The 19,714-nt window shown below is 41.0% G+C and overlaps 1 protein-coding gene across 1 annotated transcript; it reads right to left on the bottom strand.

Moving 5' to 3' along the window:
* Window positions 1-1,000: 1,000 nt before the first annotated feature.
* On the bottom strand, window positions 1,001-16,892 carry pwp2h (PWP2 small subunit processome component). The gene is made up of 20 exons (XM_061715473.1): window positions 16,752-16,892; window positions 15,456-15,568; window positions 15,209-15,303; window positions 15,035-15,134; window positions 14,029-14,172; window positions 13,815-13,950; window positions 12,630-12,856; window positions 11,581-11,724; window positions 10,687-10,757; window positions 10,474-10,610; window positions 9,232-9,380; window positions 8,849-9,147; window positions 7,123-7,303; window positions 6,890-7,037; window positions 5,588-5,696; window positions 5,404-5,469; window positions 2,515-2,733; window positions 1,508-1,658; window positions 1,340-1,414; window positions 1,001-1,239 (listed from the first exon to the last, which is right to left on the bottom strand). Exons 1-20 carry the CDS (start codon window positions 16,767-16,769, stop codon window positions 1,059-1,061), a joined length of 2,763 nt encoding a protein of 920 aa, XP_061571457.1. The 5' UTR covers window positions 16,770-16,892; the 3' UTR covers window positions 1,001-1,058.
* Between the last annotated feature and the right edge of the window lie 2,822 nt (window positions 16,893-19,714).

Raw genomic sequence — 19,714 nt, 5'->3', positions numbered from 1 at the left:
CCTTACAAAAATAATACAGAGCCAAAATGTAAAGCCTAAAGAGGTTAATCAAAAACATTTAATTCATTGACCGTCAACAATTGTGTACTTCTTTAAAGGTAAAGGTTTTGGTAGTTTTCCAGTCAGGGGAATCGTTTATTTGTTAACGCAGTGCCAAACAGGAAAGTCATCAGCAATTAAAGAAAAGTATCTACTCCAAGCCTCAGTTACGTTGACTTATTAACTAGAGAGATAAATCCTCTTCCCTCTAAAAGTAATCTGGCAGCACAGCGTTGGACTCCAAAACTGCATCTGAAAAAGACACAATACTTCTGGAGCAACGTCCTTTTGAAAAGTCATGTGGACTCATCCAAAACCAGAACCGTGGAGTCTTTGAGGAGACTTCAAACTCATCCGTTCACCAAAAACACTGATAACCGTCCACTTTAGGTTATGGCCTCATCTGTGACCAATGTAACAATGTACATGGTAACGTTTAGTTCAGGGGTCGGCAACCCAAAAAGTAGAAAGAGCCATATTGGACCAAAAACACAAAAAACAAATATGTCTGGTCTGGAGCCGCAAAAAATGAAAAGCCTTAGAATGAAGACAAATGGCAAAAGTCGAAATGTCGAGAAAAAAGTCAAAATGTCGAGGAAATAGTCAAAATTTCGAGAAAAAAGTTGAAATATCGAGATCAATGTTGAAGTACATCTTGAGAAAAAAGTCAAAATGTTGAGAAAAAAGTTGAAATGTCAAGAAAAAAGTCAAAATGTCGATATTAATGTTGAAGTACAATTTCGAGAAAAAAGTCGAAATGTCGAGATTAAAAAGGAAAGGAAAAAAGAAAAAAAGAGAAAAAAAAGACAAACATTTTTGAAAAAGCTCCAGGAGCCACTAGGGCGGTGCTAAAGAGCTGCATGCGGCTCTAGAGCCGCGGGTTCCCGACCCCTGGTTTAGTCGATCAGACTTCTGCTGAAGCTGATCAAACTGAATAAGAAAAGATTATAAAGATTGTTTATATATGAATTTATTTAAAAAACAAGTTTTAAATCACAATATTTAAGTACAGAGAAATTCTACAGCATCGTCTCTGCTTCTTGGAAAGAGACCTCGCTCATTTCTTCAGACAGTCCTTCATCCTCTTGCTCCTCCTCCTCCTCCTCCTCCTCATCTTCCTCCTCCCCAGCCGGCCTCTTCACCCCCCTCTGCTTGGAAAGGGCCACCGCGTAACGGATGTTATACATGTTAAAGTCGCAGCTGTGCGGAAAAAATTAAGAGCAAAAATTAATTAGCTTCATCGTGGATTCATCGACCATCAGGTGTAAAATCACGACGTCTCGGTAAAAGAAACACTTACAGTTTGGACATATTTTCAAAGTGTCTCTGAAGGCTCTTCTGCAGCGCCTGCAGCGTCGGCATTAAGGACCCGGACCTGCAAGTCAAACACAATCCCACCCAGCCGCTCAGAATCGTGTCCTCTGAGCAAACATGCATTGAATTAAAGTGACAGGAACTGCTCCCAGACCTGTTCTTGAGCTTCTGTCCGTGCAGCATGAGCAGGTTCTGGGCCCAGGTCATGTAGAACTGCATGTGGCTGGACTTCTCCAAACACGTGGCCACGAAACCCAGCAGCTTCTCCACGTAAACGTCGGGCAAAGAGCCGCAAACCACCGGGACTGGAACACAAACACCCACGTTATTTTGATTGACAGCTGAAACTCGCTTTTTAAGGCTGATTTATGGTTCCGCGTTACACCAACGCAGAGCCTACGGCGTCGGGTACGCGGCGACGCACCGAATGGTGTGCGTCGCCACGTAACCTACGCCGTAGGCTACGCCGTCGATTTTACGCGGAACCATAAATCAGCCTTTATTCACCGCACTACCCGCCCGTGCGCTGCTGAAAGAAACTCCTAAAATAACTCCTTAAAGAGTAAAGAGACAAGTAAAAGATGGGTGAGTACTTGTAATCTTCCTGCGTTTGTACTTTCTAAACAGAAAACAAGCTTGATATTGTGATATTTAAATGTTCTTGTATTTTCTTCCTGCTGCTCACGTTGAAAGCCGGTTAAAGCGCTGTAGGAAACAGTCATGGATGAGGAACGGCTGATCCAGTTAGTTGAAATGAGAAGTTATCTCTATGATTCCTCCTCATTTCACTACAAAAACCTCAATAAAGTGTCAGAAAGAAATATTTGCTTATTATTATATATTATCTTATTATTATATCTTATTATCTTATCAGAACCTTCCAGCTCCCTGGCGATCTCCCTCCAGCAGCTGCCACTTTATTGAGGTTCTTATATTGAAATGACTGTTTCCTACAGCGCTTTCAACCGGCTTTCAACGCGAGCGACAGGAAGAAAAAGAAAGCAGGGTGTCCGACAAATGTTCAGCTCAAAACGGCGCAGCGCTGCGTCGCTGCGGCCAGTTAGGACAGTCCAATAGAAAATAAAGCAATGGAACTGTTTTTGTCGCTGACGCTCGCTCGCATCGCATGCAGTTATGACACAGTGTTAGAAAGTCACCCACTCTGCTCGTGCGGGACCTTCTCCAGCACTTCCTGCTTGAGCGCCTTCTCGTTGAGTCTGAAGGCCAGGACGATGGCCGACGCCCACTCCTGCAGGCGCAGCTGCTTCCGTATGCTAGCCGGCGTCACGTCCAGGTCCAGGTCGTACGGGTCAAAGACCAGGGACCCGTCCAGGGAGTAGACCAGCAGGCCCTCGGTGGTGGTGGCCGCCCAGCTGCGACCTGAGAGGATGAAACACATTACTGGAGATGGAGAACAACCTCAAAGATGTCGGGCTTTTTCAAAGTTGCAGTAAACTTTTTTTTTTTCTCATGTTTCATGGTAGTCCATGTAAATTATATTACACAATAAACATTTTTTAAAGGATTCAACAGAATACCCTGTTTTATATTTTACCACACACACACACAAAAAAAAACAAAGTAAAATAAATAAGGACACAAAACTTAACATAACAAACACCCCATAATACGTAATTATAAACAGGTCCCAAAGTAAGTACCAATTACCAATCAAACTCTGACTGAAGACAATAATAATAGGAAAAATTAAGTAATAAAATAAAAGACACACAAAAACAACAACTAAAATAAAAAAAATTAATGAAGAAAAAAAAGAAGATAAATAAAGAAAAATTTAAATAAACAGACATAAGAGGAACCCTAAAAAAAATAAACATGGTTAGCAATATCATACTTCCCTATAATTAAATTAAATTAAATCAAATTAAATTAATCTTCCAAGGATGCCAAAGAATTAACCAAAGAAAGAATAGGTTCCCAAATATAAGAAAACTTATCAGAGCAACCCCTAATACCGTATTTAATTTTCTCTAAATATAAAAAGGACATCAGGGGCCTTATGTACTAAGAGTGCGGCGCACAAAAAACGTGCGTACGCCACTTTCAACGCTCACGGTCGGATGTACAAAGAATAACGTGAACGTAGAAAGCTGCGGTCCTTCTCTCACACATTAAGGCTTTTGTACGCACTTTTCTGAGGTTCTGCCCGTTGGCGACACTCACTGGTGATGCAGTGAAGTGCAGAATATGAGGAAACTTAACGTCAACAATAAATTCACGACCACGTGAAGGACACGACAATCCCGACATCACCAGATAAATTACACAAGAGTGGAGCTGCAACAATCTCACAATCAACCACATGATCTGAACAAACAACTAAAGGAGCTCAACGATGGAACCCGCAAATCCTGATGGAGCTTTGGCTCCGTTAGAGGAACCTGCTGATGGCAGGATCAGGAGCGAGTCCTCAGGCACCACACTGATCTGCTGGTCCAGGACTAAGACTGGACGATCAGCTGGTTTAGGTACCAAGAGGATCCTCCTGGATCTCTGTCCTGAACTGGACCAGCTGCTCCGGTTCAGACCAACATGATGCTTCAGCTGGAGCTGCTGCAGGTCGGACATCTCTGTCACCATGACGACCGTATGGGAGGACTACTGGAGATAAAAGCCAGACCCTAAACATCCCATAACTGTGTCTGGACAGAAATACATTAAAATTAATTTTGAAGCAAAAACCGGTGTTGTGCCAAAAAGTGATTGCCTGCCAGAATCTGATTTCTTCTGATTTGTGGCCGCGGGAGCGCGCACAGCAGCCCGTTGAGCGAGAGCGCTACAACGTCAGAGTTTCAGATTATGAAGCTCAAGAATGAGATCAAGTCATATTTAGGCAGAAACAACCTTTCATTAACTGTATTTGGCCTTCAATCAATTTTTGGCACGACACCTGTCTCTCCTCCTGCGGATGAAACACTCCGAGTTACAGCAATTTTGCTCTTTATTTCTCACGTTTGCACCTCGATAATCCCGTCGGCACAAATTGTCTTTATTTCTGCAGCAGAGGAATCAGATCGTAATGCTTCATGTTTTAAATATAAATGTATTTTGTTCACATTGTTATACTTATGAGAGTGGTGATCGCGGACATCCATAATGTGTAAGACTCAATAAATGTTACATTGGTCTTAATGCGTCAGCATGACAATAAAGCAGAACGAGGAGCCGTTTTTCATCCACCAAAAATTCTGGTGTCGGTTCTTAAATTACAAACAAGAAAAGCAGAGTGTAATGATGCACTAACGCTGCCCATAAACATTCACAAACCCGTACGATCATAATAAAACCACAACTCTTCACGGAACGCAACGCAAAGCAAAGAACAGCATAATGTAGGTGTCAAAGTGAATCCCAGAAGGGCCGGTGTCCTGCATGTTTTAGATGTTTCACTGCTTTAACACACCTGATTCTAATTAATCATCGTCACCAACTTGTCATCAAAGTCTGGATAGTTCTGTTGATGACACAGTCACTTGTATCATGGTGCAATGAAGCAGGGAAACATCTAAAACCTGCAGGGACACCGGCCCTCGAGGACTGGAGTCCGACACCCCTAAATGCCCCAAAATGAATTATTTATTCCAGCTCAGAGCTAAGGAAAGCATTCATTATTGCAATACTTCAGACAAGTCTTGTTAGGAAGAGCGGTTTTTAATGGATAATTATCTTCATATCATATTCAAACATATATTTGAGGGAGGAGACAAGGCGGAGTGTTGTGCTCCCGCATGTGCGCTCAAATCCACGCTGATTGGGATGTACAGAGAAACCTGCGTGGATTTGGGCGTACGCATAGCTTTGTACATATGAATTTTTGCGGTCTTGTTAATTCCACGCACGGATTCACGTTGAAGTCCACGCACTCTTAGTACATGAGGCCCCAGGTCTTTCAACCAAGAATTGGTTGATGGAGGTTGCAGTTGCAGTTGCAGTAAACTTAAGCATCATTAAAAGAAAAAGAGGAATAAAAACTGCAAGAAAAGCCAAACTTCTGGTCTCCTTTGGCAGCTTTTTATCAGCGTAACCTACCGGTGGGAGAGAATCTCAGCGAGCTGACTCTGATCTCTGGCTTGAAGTGACGAGAACTCATGTCTCCTTTAATGACAGACGAAGAGACGGAAAAGAAAATAAATCCATTAACAGTTCACCTGAACCCTGGGAACAGAGCTCAGACACACGTAGGGAGGTCATCTCAGCGTTAAGGTGTTTGTACCTCTCCGTACTCCCGGCAGGCTGATGTTGACCCCGTCCCCGTCTCCGGCTCCCTCGTCCACCAGAGCCAAGCTGCCGAACTCCGTCATCTTCCGCCGGTCCAGAAACTCCTGCAGGAGAAGCCGGACAATGACACACTCTTCCCTGACTGTTACCGCCCTCTTGGAGGAACCCAAGGTAACAAATGTTTGTCAAGCCATTTTTAGCAGTTAAAACCTGATCTACAGTGACTGTGTTTCCAGCATCAATAACCCTTTTAAAACCTGAATATTGGCAATAACCTGAATTTGCACGGCCATGTAAACACCAATAACCCCTTTGAATAACCAATTTGCTCATATTCCGGTTTTTAAAAACCCCAATATGACCCCTGGGTTACTCCTTTTAAAACCTGAACATTGGGTCATGTAAACACCAAACGGAATATCCCCATCAAACGGAACAGGAATCTGTTTTCTGCACATGCTCTGTTCACAAGGAATCCTGGTCTTTTGAGTCCAGGAAGTTCTTATAAACACGGAGAAACCAAGACCAGGAGGAGACTAATCACTTCATAAATGTAATGAAGGATATGAACATTTCTGCATTTGTAGACGGTAGAAAGTACCGGGATAGAAGATTTACAAGAAGGTGAGCAAAGCAGCATTTGTTTTGAATTTGGATACAGGAAGAAGAAGCAGAAATGACGGGAATTACATCATCACGTTCTCCGTGCGTCGCTGGTTTGATCCAGATATCCTGAATGATTAATTACCATGGAAACGGAATATTCCTTACCAGAGTTTGAAAAGATTTGGCATCCTTTAATCTCTTTTCTTAAAGGAAAGTGAACTGTGCAGTCTGTGGGTGGATATGGGAGGGAGGATGGGTGGGTATTATGTGTGCCTTGGCTTTCGGTTTTTTGTTTTCCCTTTATTTTTTCGTGTTTTGTTTCCTCAGGTTATTCTCACAGCTCGGTTTAGACATTTGTAGAATTTCTTTTTCCTTTACACACAATCGAGCCCAACTGTGCTTTGCTCCCTTTTTTTTTTTTTTTTTTTTTTTTTTAGTTATTTTTTATTATTTTTACTATTATTTGTATTTCATCTACTGCTATCTATTGTTCAATTTTTGTAAAAATAAAAAAATGTCTAAAACTGTTGCAATTGAAGATTATTTGTTCAATATAAATATTTGAAACAGTAACTGGAATATTAGCACTAACCCAGATTTTGACTGCATGTAAACGTAGTCACTGTAATACCACTTCTGACCACACGGGGCATTAAGACCTGCTGTGCCAACAGAAGAGGCCACTTCGTACCTCCATGGCATCAAAAGACAAGTTGCAGGAGATCTCAAACTTCTTCATGAGCATCTGCTCCTTGACGTTGTAGATGCAGACGAACTTGGACTGGCCTCCTGCCAAGATGGACTCCCCGTCCGCCGAGTAGCACAGCGACGTGAAGGACCTGTGTGACGGAGCGAACGCGGTTTAGGAGGGGTTTAAAGACGGCGATGGGAGCAGATGGCGACGGCGTGCCGGCGTCCACTCACTTCCCCTTGGCCAGCTGCTTGGCCGTGATCTTATCGGCCTCTTTGCGGCCCGTCTGCAGGTCGTGGCGTCCGGCCACGGAGCCGGTCTGCGTGGCCGTGTGAGGGTTCCAGAAAGCCACCTCGCCGTTCAGGGTGGCCACGGCCAGCTCCTGGCCGTCGGGCCGGTACGTCACCGACAACCCTGAGGAGAAACAACACAGAGAGGGAAGATGGAGCACAAATACTCAAATATTAACTTTCAGGCTGTTTTCCCCCAAATATAAACACTTAACATCAAAATTATCAGAACCTTTATGAAATCAAACTAAAAACAGTTCATAGTTTGGTTGTTTCTGAAAGAACTTCAGTAAATCTCTTTAGATTTCCATTAAGGGAAATCAGGAAATGTTATTAACTTGTGAATATAAGCAGCAGCAATTTCATGGACGTCAATATACAGGACTGTCTCAGAAAATTAGAATATTGTGATAAAGTCCTTTATTTTCTGTAATGCAATTAAAAGAACAAAAATGTCATACATTCTGGATTCATTACAAATCAACTGAAATATTGCAAGCCTTTTATTATTTTAATATTGCTTATAGTTGCTTACAGTTTAGGATTAAGATTCCCAGAATATTCTAATTTTTTGAGATAGGATATTTGAGTTTTCTTAAACTGTAAACCATGATCAGCAATATTAAAATAAAAGGCTTGCAATATTTCAGTTGATTTGTAATGAATCCAGAATGTATGACATTTTTGTTTTTGTAATTGCATTACAGAAAATCACAATATTCTAATTTTCTGACAGTCCTGTAGACGTGTTTTGGATATTTGTCATGTTGGAAGACCCGTGCTAGACCTTTTCATGATCCCCTGCATCATAAACAGAGGTGTCAAGTAAGAAAGTACAAATACTTCGTTACCTTACTTTAGTAGAAATTTTGGTTATCTTTACTTCACTGGAGTAATTATTTTTCAGACGACTTTTTACTTTTACTCCTTACATTTTCACACAATTATCTGTACTTTTTACTCCTTACATTTTAAAAACAGCCCCGTTACTCTATTTCATTTCGGCCTTTTAATAAAAACTATCCAGTTAAATTGCTCCATCCGGATAGAGTGAATTTGGTTGTGGTTGTTTCAGATGTTCTTGTCCAGTTTTGTTCTTACATCCGTTCCCTCAGATTCCTGCAACTAAACTTGGATGTACATTCCAATAAAGGTTAGGATAAATGATAACATGCCTCTGAAGTTTGACTTTTTGCACCATTACAATACTTATAGGCAACTAGTCATCATATCTCCTGCTCTCTGAAACACATGTTAATGCTCAATAGTACACATATATGGTTCTTTAATATATTTGCATTATACTAAGATGCATTCATTTTCAATGGCTTTTGTCCTTAATGGCTTTTTTCCCCCTTACATTACTTTTACTTTTATACTTTAAGTAGTTTTGAAACCAGTACTTTTATACTTGAGTAAAAAACTTGGGTTGATACTTCAACTTCTACAGGAGTATTTTTAAACTCTAGTATCTATACTTCTACCTGAGTAATGAATGTGAATACTGAAGACACCTCTGATCCTAAATGAGGTTACCTGCCACTCGAGCACCAAAACCCCACAGTTCCTGATCATTCTGATCTCAACTGTTAATTGTGCTGTTTCCATGTGGCGCCATCTAGTGGCGACACACAGCAACAGCGTGAATGAGGTGAAACCCCGTGTTTACCATCAGAGGTGAGGGGAAGGGTCTCCTTGACCTGCCAGCTGTCCAGCATGTCCCAGAGGCGGACGGTGCGGTCCCAGGAGACGCTGGCCAGGATGGACTGGACCGGGCTGAAGCACAGGCAGCTGACCGGGCCCTCGTGTCCCCCCAGCACCTCCAGCAGCCTGCCGGTCTGCATGGACCACAGGAAGATCTCGAAGGAATCCTGCGCTCCGGCGCTCACCAGCTCCCCGCTGGCGTCCACCGCCAGGGAGGAGAACTGGGCCGGCCGAGGCGACGTGAAGGTCCTGAAGTTTCGGTACCTGCAATCACAGAGTTCTTGGTGATTACCGTTCTCCGGGTTTTGGTACCTCCTGAAGGTAAAAGCAGCGTGGGGCTCTGGTCACCTGTGCAGGTCGAAGGCCCGGACCGTCCCGTCCAGGGAGGCGCTGACGATGACGAAGCCGCTGGAGGTGAAGGTGACGTTGGTGACGCTGCTGCTGTGCTCGGTGAAGGTGACGAAGCAGAGGCCGGTGTTGGTGTTCCACACTTTCACCTGAACACATCAGACCACAGAGATAAACGCCTTCTGTCTGGGTTAGGCTTGGGCGGTATTACCATATACTGTCGGTGTCTAAAAATAGCAGCGGTATCATTTTCAATACCGTCATGAAAAAATGCAATGGACTTATATAAGAGGTAACAATTAAATATCAAATAAAAGTCATTTAATGCCTAAAATTGGTTCTATGTCCAGTAGCACGTATGTGTGGTTGAATTTTCAGTTTTACTTCAATAGTTGAATATGTTTTAGCCTACATTTTAAGACTTTCCATAAAGTTTATGAACGTGATGTCATCACCTGACGGAGCGGAGAGAGACGCACTGGGAGAGAGAGGGGGAGAAAGATGGCAGGTCGCGCACCGAGTGACTTGGTGTGTAAAAAAGAAAACGACCTCGAGCTAACAGTCAATAAAAACTGCAATTCCTAAAAAGCTGGAGGCCAAGTATGAATCTCATTCAGTGCACAAATTAATGCGAAAGTGCAGTTTCCTCGACCGTCGTTACCGCAGAGGATATAAGACTGATGATAACGCACTGGCTGAAATCAAAGCTGAATTCCAGGCTGAGATCGTGAGCTTAGAGGGGCGACACCAGCAGCAGTGGAATCAGAATCCAAGAGACAGAGCACGACCTGAACCCCCATGAAAAAGGATGTCTCTGGGAATAAACCTCCTACAGAAACGAGCCGCTGCAGCGGCAGGTCCAGTCGGCACCGCAGAGGAGCGAGCCAGCGTGGAAATAACAGCTGAAATAACGGCCCCGGCTCGCTCAAATTGATTTGTGTTGTATTTGCACTTTTTTTATAAGCTGCATTTGTTGTTAATAAAAGTTGTTAATATTAAGCATGTTATGTTGTTATTGTTCAGTAATAGTGTTTGGTATTCAGTTTCTGAACGGTGAAGGCTCAAGCCAACAGTTTGGTAAAACCACTTGAGGTTTACGTCATCATTTTTAATTAGTCACGGTAATACCGTATACCGGGGTAAAATGTGGAGGAAGTTTGACGGTATCAAAATTTAGATACCGCCCAAGCCTAGTCTGGTTCTGGTTCCTGTTGACGGCTCTTTTAACGGCGGACGACTCACTTTGCCGTCGTCTCCTCCCGTGGCGATGTGCTGCCCGTCCGGCGAGTACGCCAGCGCCGCCATGTTGTTGAAGTGTCCCTGCTGCTTGAAGACGTACGACTCGCTCTGCCACTCCCACACCAGCAGCTGACCCATCCCTGGACACATGCAGGTCAGAGTTTTACTCCATCACATCAAACAATTAGATTATAAGATGAAAAAACAAACTCTTACGGGAACATCCGAAGGCGATCCAGTCTCCGGAGTCGTTTATAGACACGGATGCAATCCTCTGATCTGAAATGCTGCAGGAAACGATGAAACGGAGCGTCAGGTCGGGTAAAAAGAATCAAGAAGGATACAGCTTGGAAAGATGATTCACCTCCAACTTTCAAGTTTTTTTTGGATCAAATTTAAGTTTTTTTACCATTGGAAAAATTAACTTTGGAAAAATACAACCGTGGTCATATCTTTCAAGAATTTTGGTTTCCATTATTTTCAAAACTGGAGAATTTTTCCAAAGGGGACCAATGAGTATCTCTATTTTCAAACTTGTGCCTTATATGTATGTATGTTTGTATGCATGCATGTATGTTTGTATGCATGCATGTATGTATGTATGTATGCATGCATGCATGCATGTGTGTGTATATATATATATATATATATATATATATATATATATATATATATATATATATATATATATATATATATATATATATATATATATATATATATATAGTTTGATATTGCTGTTGATGCCATTATTTTTTTTATTTTATATATATTTATTTAATTTTGTTCTCCCTTAATGTATGATTTTTTTTTTGTTTTTTTCCCTAGGGCAATTATGGGGAAGGTAGGAATGTGGGTAGCATAGAAATCGTGAATGTGAAAATGTGAATTGTGAAAAATATGGTGAAATAAAAAGATATTAAAAAAAAAAAAAAAAAAAAAGAAGGAAACAGCTCAGGCGTCTTTGTCTGATAAAACATGTCGCCGCTCATCTTTTGAAACACCGTGAAACTGAAGTTTTCATTTTGTACGTCACATGACGATGGAGAGCGGATGCGATCTCGTCGTCGTCATGACAACGGCAGCTGGAAACAGACGGAGGCCTCTCACCTGAGGGAGTGAACCAGGTTGAACTCCGGGAGCTCGTGCAGGTGGAACATCCCTGAGGCGAAGCCGGTGACCAGGATGTGGGAGGGTTTGTGGAACGCAGCGGCCGTCAGGTTGTTGAAATCTCCCTCCTTGTTGAAAAAATGTCTGCAGGCGAAGAAAAAAAGAGTTGTTTGATGGTTTGTTCATAAGCACACTTTCCAGCATCACTCTCACTTGCTTGTTTTTACCAAAACTTAAAACCTGCAAAAGACCAAATAATCCATTTTTGTACCCGGTTTTGAATTAAAAGTAAAATCTTAAGATCCTGTATGCAAACCAAATTTAAAAAAAAAGCACTTTAAACAAACCTGAGTTTGCAAACCGTTGACATTTACGTTTGATATAAAATGTCAGAACGTGAAGATATGAAACTGTCTCCAAACAAGTTAGTTTAGTTAAATTGAATATTGCTCAATCTCCATAGTTGTTAACGGAGATTGAGCAAAATCCCGATCACGAGATCAGAAATCGGGGCTGATCGTGTGATTTCTGAGCAATCTGGAGAAAATTATCAGACTTTTTTTCATTTTTATTTCACTGAATGACAATATTCAGTTATTTATTGTCTGTCAATCAGTTTCACCGTTAACCACGGTGCGGGGGAGGGACCACTTCCTCTTTAATTGCTTTCACAACTTTTTTCCTCTCTTCTACGGCATCTATAACAATTATATACAAGTTGGAAAACCAGTAGCTGCTTTCTTGACTGAGGAATTGGTATAAGAGGCTGGCGTAAACGTTACGCAAACGTTGAGGCGGCTCCTCTGCATTTCAGAAATGTCTGCAGTTTAGAAATATTTCAACAGTAAACGCAGCGCTGCAGCTTCCAGTTTGGGAATTGTTTGGAGCAAAAAGAGCAAAAGGAGGGAGCTGCTGCTTCTTTTTTTTAATTAAAAAGGTCGATACTCTAAATCAAATGACTCAGGGCTTAAGAAGTGTGATCAGGACACCTCTACAAATGCTGCAGGTCGATGTATAACTGAAGTCAGCAAACATAAACGTCGTCTTACTTGCTTATCTGCTTGTAGCGAACGTTCTTGGTCTGGCCTTTGTCTTTGGGATTGTCAGATTTCCCTCTGATCACCTCTCCCTCCTCTTCCGCCAGCGTGTCCTCCTCCTCTTCCTTTCCCTCCGTCGAGGTGTCAGGACTGTCCTGCGTCTTTCTCAGGACCAGGCCGTCCAGCTCCGTGTCGCTCTCCCAGACGCACAGAGTCCCGTCCTGGCTCACCGTGTACAGCTGTTGGGAATGGGTGATATTTTACCGTTCACGATAAACCGTCAAAAAAATTCCCCACGGTAAGAATTTGTCATCTTTTGTGTAAAGCTGATTTATGGTTCTGCGTTAAATCCACGCAGAGCCTACGGCGTAGGGTATGCAGCGAAGGAAATGGTTGTTACATTTTGATATAACGTTTGACTATTATGAAAAAAAATTGCAATAGTAACTAATTTGTGGCATGTTCCAAACAAAAGTTTATCTGCACATTTTTTTTATATTAGAAGAGGTCATCACTGATAGGATTTTATTTTCAGTGAACTTTTATTTATTTGTCCTGTTTCTTTATTTATCAGGTTGTATTTTTTTCTACTTTGTGATTTTATAAGCTAAGACAGGGGTCGGCAACCTGCGGCTCTAAAGCCGCATGCAGCTCCAGACATATTTGTTTTTTGTGTTTTTGGTCCAATACGGCTCCTTCAACATTTTGGGTAGCCGACCCCTGAGCTAAGAAAACTTGAAGGACAATGGTATTTTTGCTGTTTGCACTGTTATCCCACTGTTTAAGCCATACAGTTTGAATAAATGTTGAATCTGTTCTTGCATTTCAAACTTGTTTAAGTTGAGTCATTACAGTTTTGCAGTACAGGTAGACTAATTTAATTTTTTTTTATTAATTCAATTTAATTGATGTAGTTTAGTAGTATTCAGTATTCTTTTAGAGCAGTGATTTGGGGGCTCCAAAGACTGAATGTGGTGATAGATTTAGAGTTACAAAGGTGGAGTTGAATTGGTATTTTTTTTAATCGTCATTTTTATCGTTATCGGGATAAATGCCAGAAATTATTGTGATACATTTTTTTTAGTCCATACCACCCAGCCCTAACAGCTGTTGAATCAAATCGTGTTTAATTTTGAAGCAAAGACACATTAAGTATAAATGATACAGCAGAGAAAGGCCGGCGTGGACAACACATACATCTAGACTGTCCTTCTCAAAGAAACAGCCCACGATGAGGTCCTTGTGTCCTCCCAGGGAGTAGTAGATGAGGTTGGCCCAGCGCTCTGCACCAAACACCCACGTGGACATGTCTTTGCTGCCCACCACAAAACACCTGAGGAGAAAGAGAAGAATCAGAACCATTCCTCTTCTCCTTCTTGTCCGCTCTGACATCTTTGGAGCTGGGACTCACTTGGAGTCGTCCGTCCAGTCGATGCAGGTGGTTTCATCGTACGGGCCGTAGTAGCTCTTGTCTAAGACGAAGGCGTTAAACTCCCGCTGCTTCCCGGGGGCGTGGTACATCAGCGCCACGTTCTCCTTCGTGGCGACAAACTTCCTGGAGGAGAAAAAAACCCGGGGGAAACGTCAGATCCGTTTTCATCCGTCTCTAACGTGACAAATCAACGTAACCAGTACTCCAGTTGTATAAAAAAAAAAAAAAATCAGGAAAAATCAGGGGGGATGGTGGATTTGATCATATGGGGACAGATCATTTGTGCTGGTTACAAATAATATAATATGTTACAAATAATAGCAGTGACCAAAACACCTGCAGAAATACTGCAGGAATGACATAGCAGCAGTTAAATGCAGCCTTCTGTAAGCTTTAAATATCCACTGGGCTTACATCAAATACATCAAAACACAACAATAAAAAACACTTTTCTGAACTTATCAATATGACTCTGTCCTTCACAGGATAAGGAAAATGGATCACTGCAAAAACTCACAATCTTAACAAGAATATTTGTCTTATTTCTAGTTAAAATGTATCATTTTAGTAAAATAAATCTCATTACACTTAAAACAAGACTCATCACTGGAAAAAACAACAATTTTCACCTGTTTCAAGTAGATTTTCACTTGAAATAAGTAGAAAAATCTGCCAGTGGAACAAGATTTTTTTGCTTGTAATGAGAAGATAAATCTTGTCCCACTGGCAGATTTTTCTACTTATTTCAAGGGAAAATGTACTTGAAACAGGTGAAAATTGTCAAATAAGTTATTTTTCTGGTGTTATTTTTCTGGTGATGACTCTAAATGTTGAAATATCAGTAAAACCACATTCATTGATGAAATGACATAAGGGATGGAAAGGGGGGATGGCAGTTTTACAGGGGGATGATTTGGACTGTTTTTATTTCAGGAGGGGAATGGTATCCCCCCTCAACTCCAGTACTGAACGTAACCGTCCTCACCTGCCATCGGGGGAGAAGCGGATGCTGCTGACGGGTTTGTGGAAGTGGAAGTGATGCAGGACGGCTCGGGTGACGAGACTGACCAGCAACGCTGCTCCGTCTGTTCCAAACAAACATGTCGTTTTATCGTTTTGTTACAGACACGACACGTTTGTTCGCAGGAGACGTCCTTACCTTCATCCACCACGACCGCCAAACTCCCATCAGGAGACAGACCCACACACGTTATATTCTTTGTGGTGGAGACGGGCAACGTCTCAGAGGTGTTGCTGCATGACAAAAACAAAAAGATTGAAACTCCTCTTAAAGCCAGTCACAGGACTTTAAGTGATGTCACTAACATGTCACTAACACTTTGTGCACATCATCCAAGGTGATCGCCTCTGCATCTTCCACTCCCTGAATTTTACTCCTTACTTACTTCTTCAGGTCAAAGACAGAGATTCTGTTCCCAACAGGACTGATCACAGCATTCCCATCCTTGGAAAAGTTCAAATTTCCCTGGCGATAGACGGCTCCAAGCAAATTGGAAAACTAAAAAAACAGGGATCACGTTTTAGTTTGAATGAAAATGATTGTGCAAGGTTACTGTCCAGAAGCTTGTACAAATAATTAACAGACATGCATGGATGATGTTGCTTTAAAATAAACTTGTAGTTCTCAAGATCTGTCTTGGTCTCAAGAACATTTTTTTGTGATCTTGGTCTTGTCTCGGTCTCGGATAATTAAGAGTCCGTTACACACCAAGGTGACAGAATCTTGTATCAGCAGTTCTTCCTCTTGTTAATGTACAGTTTTGTAAACTATTTGTATTTTGCATTTGATTTAATGTTTTGGTGCATCTGCATGTGTCTGTATTTAATTACAGTATTGTGTTTATAAAGGCTGTGTTTGAATAAATATATGAATAATATTTGCATATCGTTGTGATTGATTAAGCATCAGGTCTATGCCATTTCAGTGATGCTGATATTCAGTGTAATTTGTCTACTATAAACGGCAAATAATGCAATTTCAAGTCGATAATTGTATCTTTAATATTTAAAATTCAGGTTTCATCTCCAAATTAAGTCTAATTTAAATCAGTAACATTTACTATTCATTCTTTTCTGAGGTGGAGGGGGGTGTTGGAGGCTGGTTATTCTGCTAGAGGACTTTGGGACTAGTTAGTAGTCGAGTCAATCCTTAAAAGCACTGGAGTCAATCCTCCAATAGTGTAGAAATAGCGGTAGTGCAGTCGCCACACATATCTGATCTCAGCTGATGGATGAAAACATTTATAGTGAGTTCAACATCATCATCCACTTCTCTGTGTTATTGATCTGCAGTTGAATACAAGCTCATATGGAAACTAACTGAACCAGGATGATGGAATACAATCACGCAGGATCAGGAAATAACTAGGTTTTTATTGGTCTCGGTCTGGAGCTGAACTAGTCTTGATATTCTCTGGTCTTGGTCTTGGTTTAGGGGTCTTGACTACAAGTCTACTTTAAAAGTACATAAAAATATGTTTTGGTTAATCAAAAGTTACCCGAATGAACAATGAAAGCTAATGCTTTTGATAACATACTCAACTGAATGTAGTAAACGCGTATATTATCCCCAACATCGGCTAACATCTTAAATGTAATATTTTCAAAATAGAGTCTTGTAACGCCTTTTTCGTGCACACAATCACTCCGAAGTGACGCCAGTGAATCAGTGCGATACTCACCCTGTACGCGAACTTCATCTTTCCTCACTTCTCCTGGACTTGTGTGCATTTATTTCTGATTTAATTCTTTAATCATAAATTCTGTCTGATTTCTCCACACATGGCTCTTCCTGCTCCCCACGTGTGAGGGTTCTGTTGACACTCTCCGGCTGGAGTGGTTACAGCGCCTCACAGCGCCCCCTGGCGGCGGGGAGGCGCGGCGTCTCAACGCACCAGCAGGACAGACGGCTCCATGTCCTTTTCATAAACTGGTTGTGAAACTGTCCCTTTGGCACAAATACAAGCTGCTAAAACAATCACAAATGACACTAACACGAATAAAGGTTGTCTTTTGTCCCAATTATGATAGCACAGTAGATGTCTTACACCTTTTTGCTTTCATCTGCATCCAGCTGTTTTGTGTTTCGTGTTGCTCATTTTTACAGTTGTTTTGTGCCAGATTTACATTATTTATGTCTGATGTGGGACTTTTTGCATTTCTTCTTGCTCATTTGTCTCATTTTAAGATGCTTTGATTGACTCTGCACCCATTCAACATCTCTGATAGACAGTACTCGAGTTGTAAAAAAGATCAGGGACTCAAAACAAAACTCAACAAGACTCATCACTGGAAAAAACAACAATTTTCACCTGTTCCAAGTAGATTTTCACTTGAAATAAGTAGAAAAATCTGCCAGTGGAACAAGATTTTTTTGCTCGTAATGAGAAGATAAATCTTGTCCCACTGGCAGATTTTTCTACTTATTTCAAGTGAAAATTTACTTGAAACAGGTGAAAATTGTCAAATAAGTTATTATTCTGGTGTTATTTTTCTGGTGATGACTCTAAATGTTGAAATAGCAGTAAAACCACATTCATTGATGAAATGACATAAGGGATGGAAAGGAGGGATGGCAGTTTTACAGGGGGATGATTTGGACCGTTTTTATTTCAGGGGGGATGATTTGGACCGTTTTTATTTCAGGGGGGGATGCCATCCCCCTCATCCCCCTCAACTCCAGTACTGCTGATAGGGTAATTGATCATTTTGTGACATTGTTGTTTTATGTCTTATTTTGGTCTCTTTTTTTGTCTCAGCTTGTTCACTTGTTTGGGGATTAGTGCCATACTTTACAGACTGTATGATAAGCTGTACAACCGCTGTGTGACGTCAACCATAGGTAGGGTCACCACCCGTCCCTTGAAATACGTAATCGTTACGTAATTGGGAATTAAAAGTTGCGTTCCATATTGAACCAATACGGACATATATTATACTCTTATTTATTGATTTCATAATATACTGTACAGGTGAAGGTCGGAAAATTTTAATATATTGCAAAACTTCATTTGTAGTAAATTGAACTAAAGGTGAAACAAATATATTGTATTTCCTACTACATGCAAAGTGAGATATTTCAAGCCTTTATTTGTTATAATTTTGATGATTATGGCTCACAGTTTATGAAAACCCCAAATAAAAAATCTCAAAGAATTAGAATATATTATGAAATCAATAAACAGGTATCAACAAACATATAAACTTTGCATGTAATAAGACTATGTAATATATTAGTTTCACCTTTTAAGTTGAATTATTGAAATAAATTAACTTTTACACCATATTCTTCACCTGTATCTATATTCTACATCTAGACTGATGTGGACATACGTAGCATAGGAGGATATTTCAGTTGCTAGTATGGTTGTCTGTCTGTACAGTCATGCAAGTTCAATGCTATTAAAGCACTTTAATCTTTAAATCAAACCATTTTGTTTTTTCATATAAAATAAACATATTTTTATGCAGTTTAGAAGTTTTGGGGATGTCCCTTTTTTTTGCTCCTGCGTTGCTGAAATCGGGGCGTCCCTTATTTCTATTTCTGAAAGGTGGCAACCCCAACCATAGGACTCTGAAGAGCGGCGTGTTGTAAATGGGTGGAAGGAACAGGCCTGGGTTAAAACACGCCCACCTTTTATTGGTTCCCACCTCTCCCAGTTGCTGGTGCGAAGTCCAGAGACTTTCACCTCGGACCTTTCCAGGACTGAGCCCACTAGGCCACGAGCCTCAGCGACCACCTCGCCTAGCAATTACAGCCAGCAGGCTGGATCTCTGGTGAATGTGGTTTCACTAGTCAACAGGCGTTAGTGTCAGTAACATCAGCTCGAGTCATGAGTCAAGTTAAAACAACCAGCTTGTGGTGCGTGACCTCAGGTGGGTGTGTCCCACCCAGCTCCCAGACCTACACATATTACCCATTCTCTCCTTTTTGGATGAAATGGGGTGGATTTGTTTCAGCTCGTGCCAAGATGAGGCTTCAAAAGCTCCTCAAAAGACTTCTTAGTGACATCACAGAGGGTTATGGTTGTTTTTTTGCCCCATTATGATCAAATGTGTCTTTAACATCAGTCTGCACATCGTTAGTCAGTACTTTTCTGGAACATAATTGGGTCAAAGCCTGAGAGGCATAATCACTTATCTGTTGAAACAAGAAAGAATCAACCAAATTCTGATCTTAATACGTCTCATTTGCAGTGCAAATCAAATTTTTCCTACTTTTGTGGAACTTATTTTTAGACATGAAACAGCCCTGGCGATGGGGGGGGCAAAAACAAAAGCAGATGAGGCAACAAATATGCAAAAAACATGTTTTTTTTTTCTGTAATGCAATGAAAAAAAAAAAATGTCATACATTCTGGATTCATTGCAAATCAACTGAAATATTGCAAGCCTTTTATTATTTTAATATTGCTGATTATGGTTTACAGTTTAAGATTAAGATTTCCAGAATATTCAAATTTTTTGAGATAGGATATTTGAGTTTTCTTAAGCTGTAAACCATGATCAGCAATATTACAATAATAAAAGGCTTGCAATATTTCAGTTGATTCGTAATGAATCCAGAATGTATGACATTTTTGTTTTTTTAATTGTATTACAGAAAATCACAATATTGTTGAGGATGTCAGACACAAACTGAAAG

Source organism: Cololabis saira, chromosome 24 (assembly GCF_033807715.1).
Source record: "Cololabis saira isolate AMF1-May2022 chromosome 24, fColSai1.1, whole genome shotgun sequence".
In the NCBI taxonomy this organism is placed as follows: domain Eukaryota; kingdom Metazoa; phylum Chordata; class Actinopteri; order Beloniformes; family Belonidae; genus Cololabis; species Cololabis saira.
This window is presented reverse-complemented; position numbering and strand designations above follow the sequence as displayed.

Coding starts and splice junctions, on each gene's coding strand:
- pwp2h (XM_061715473.1), bottom strand. Junction 14,173..15,034: donor CGCTTCTCCCCCGATGGCAG/GTGAGGACGGTT, acceptor TTTCTCCTCCAG/GAAGTTTGTCGCCACGAAGG. Junction 5,697..6,889: donor TGTCTTTTGATGCCATGGAG/GTACGAAGTGGC, acceptor CTTCTCCTGCAG/GAGTTTCTGGACCGGCGGAA.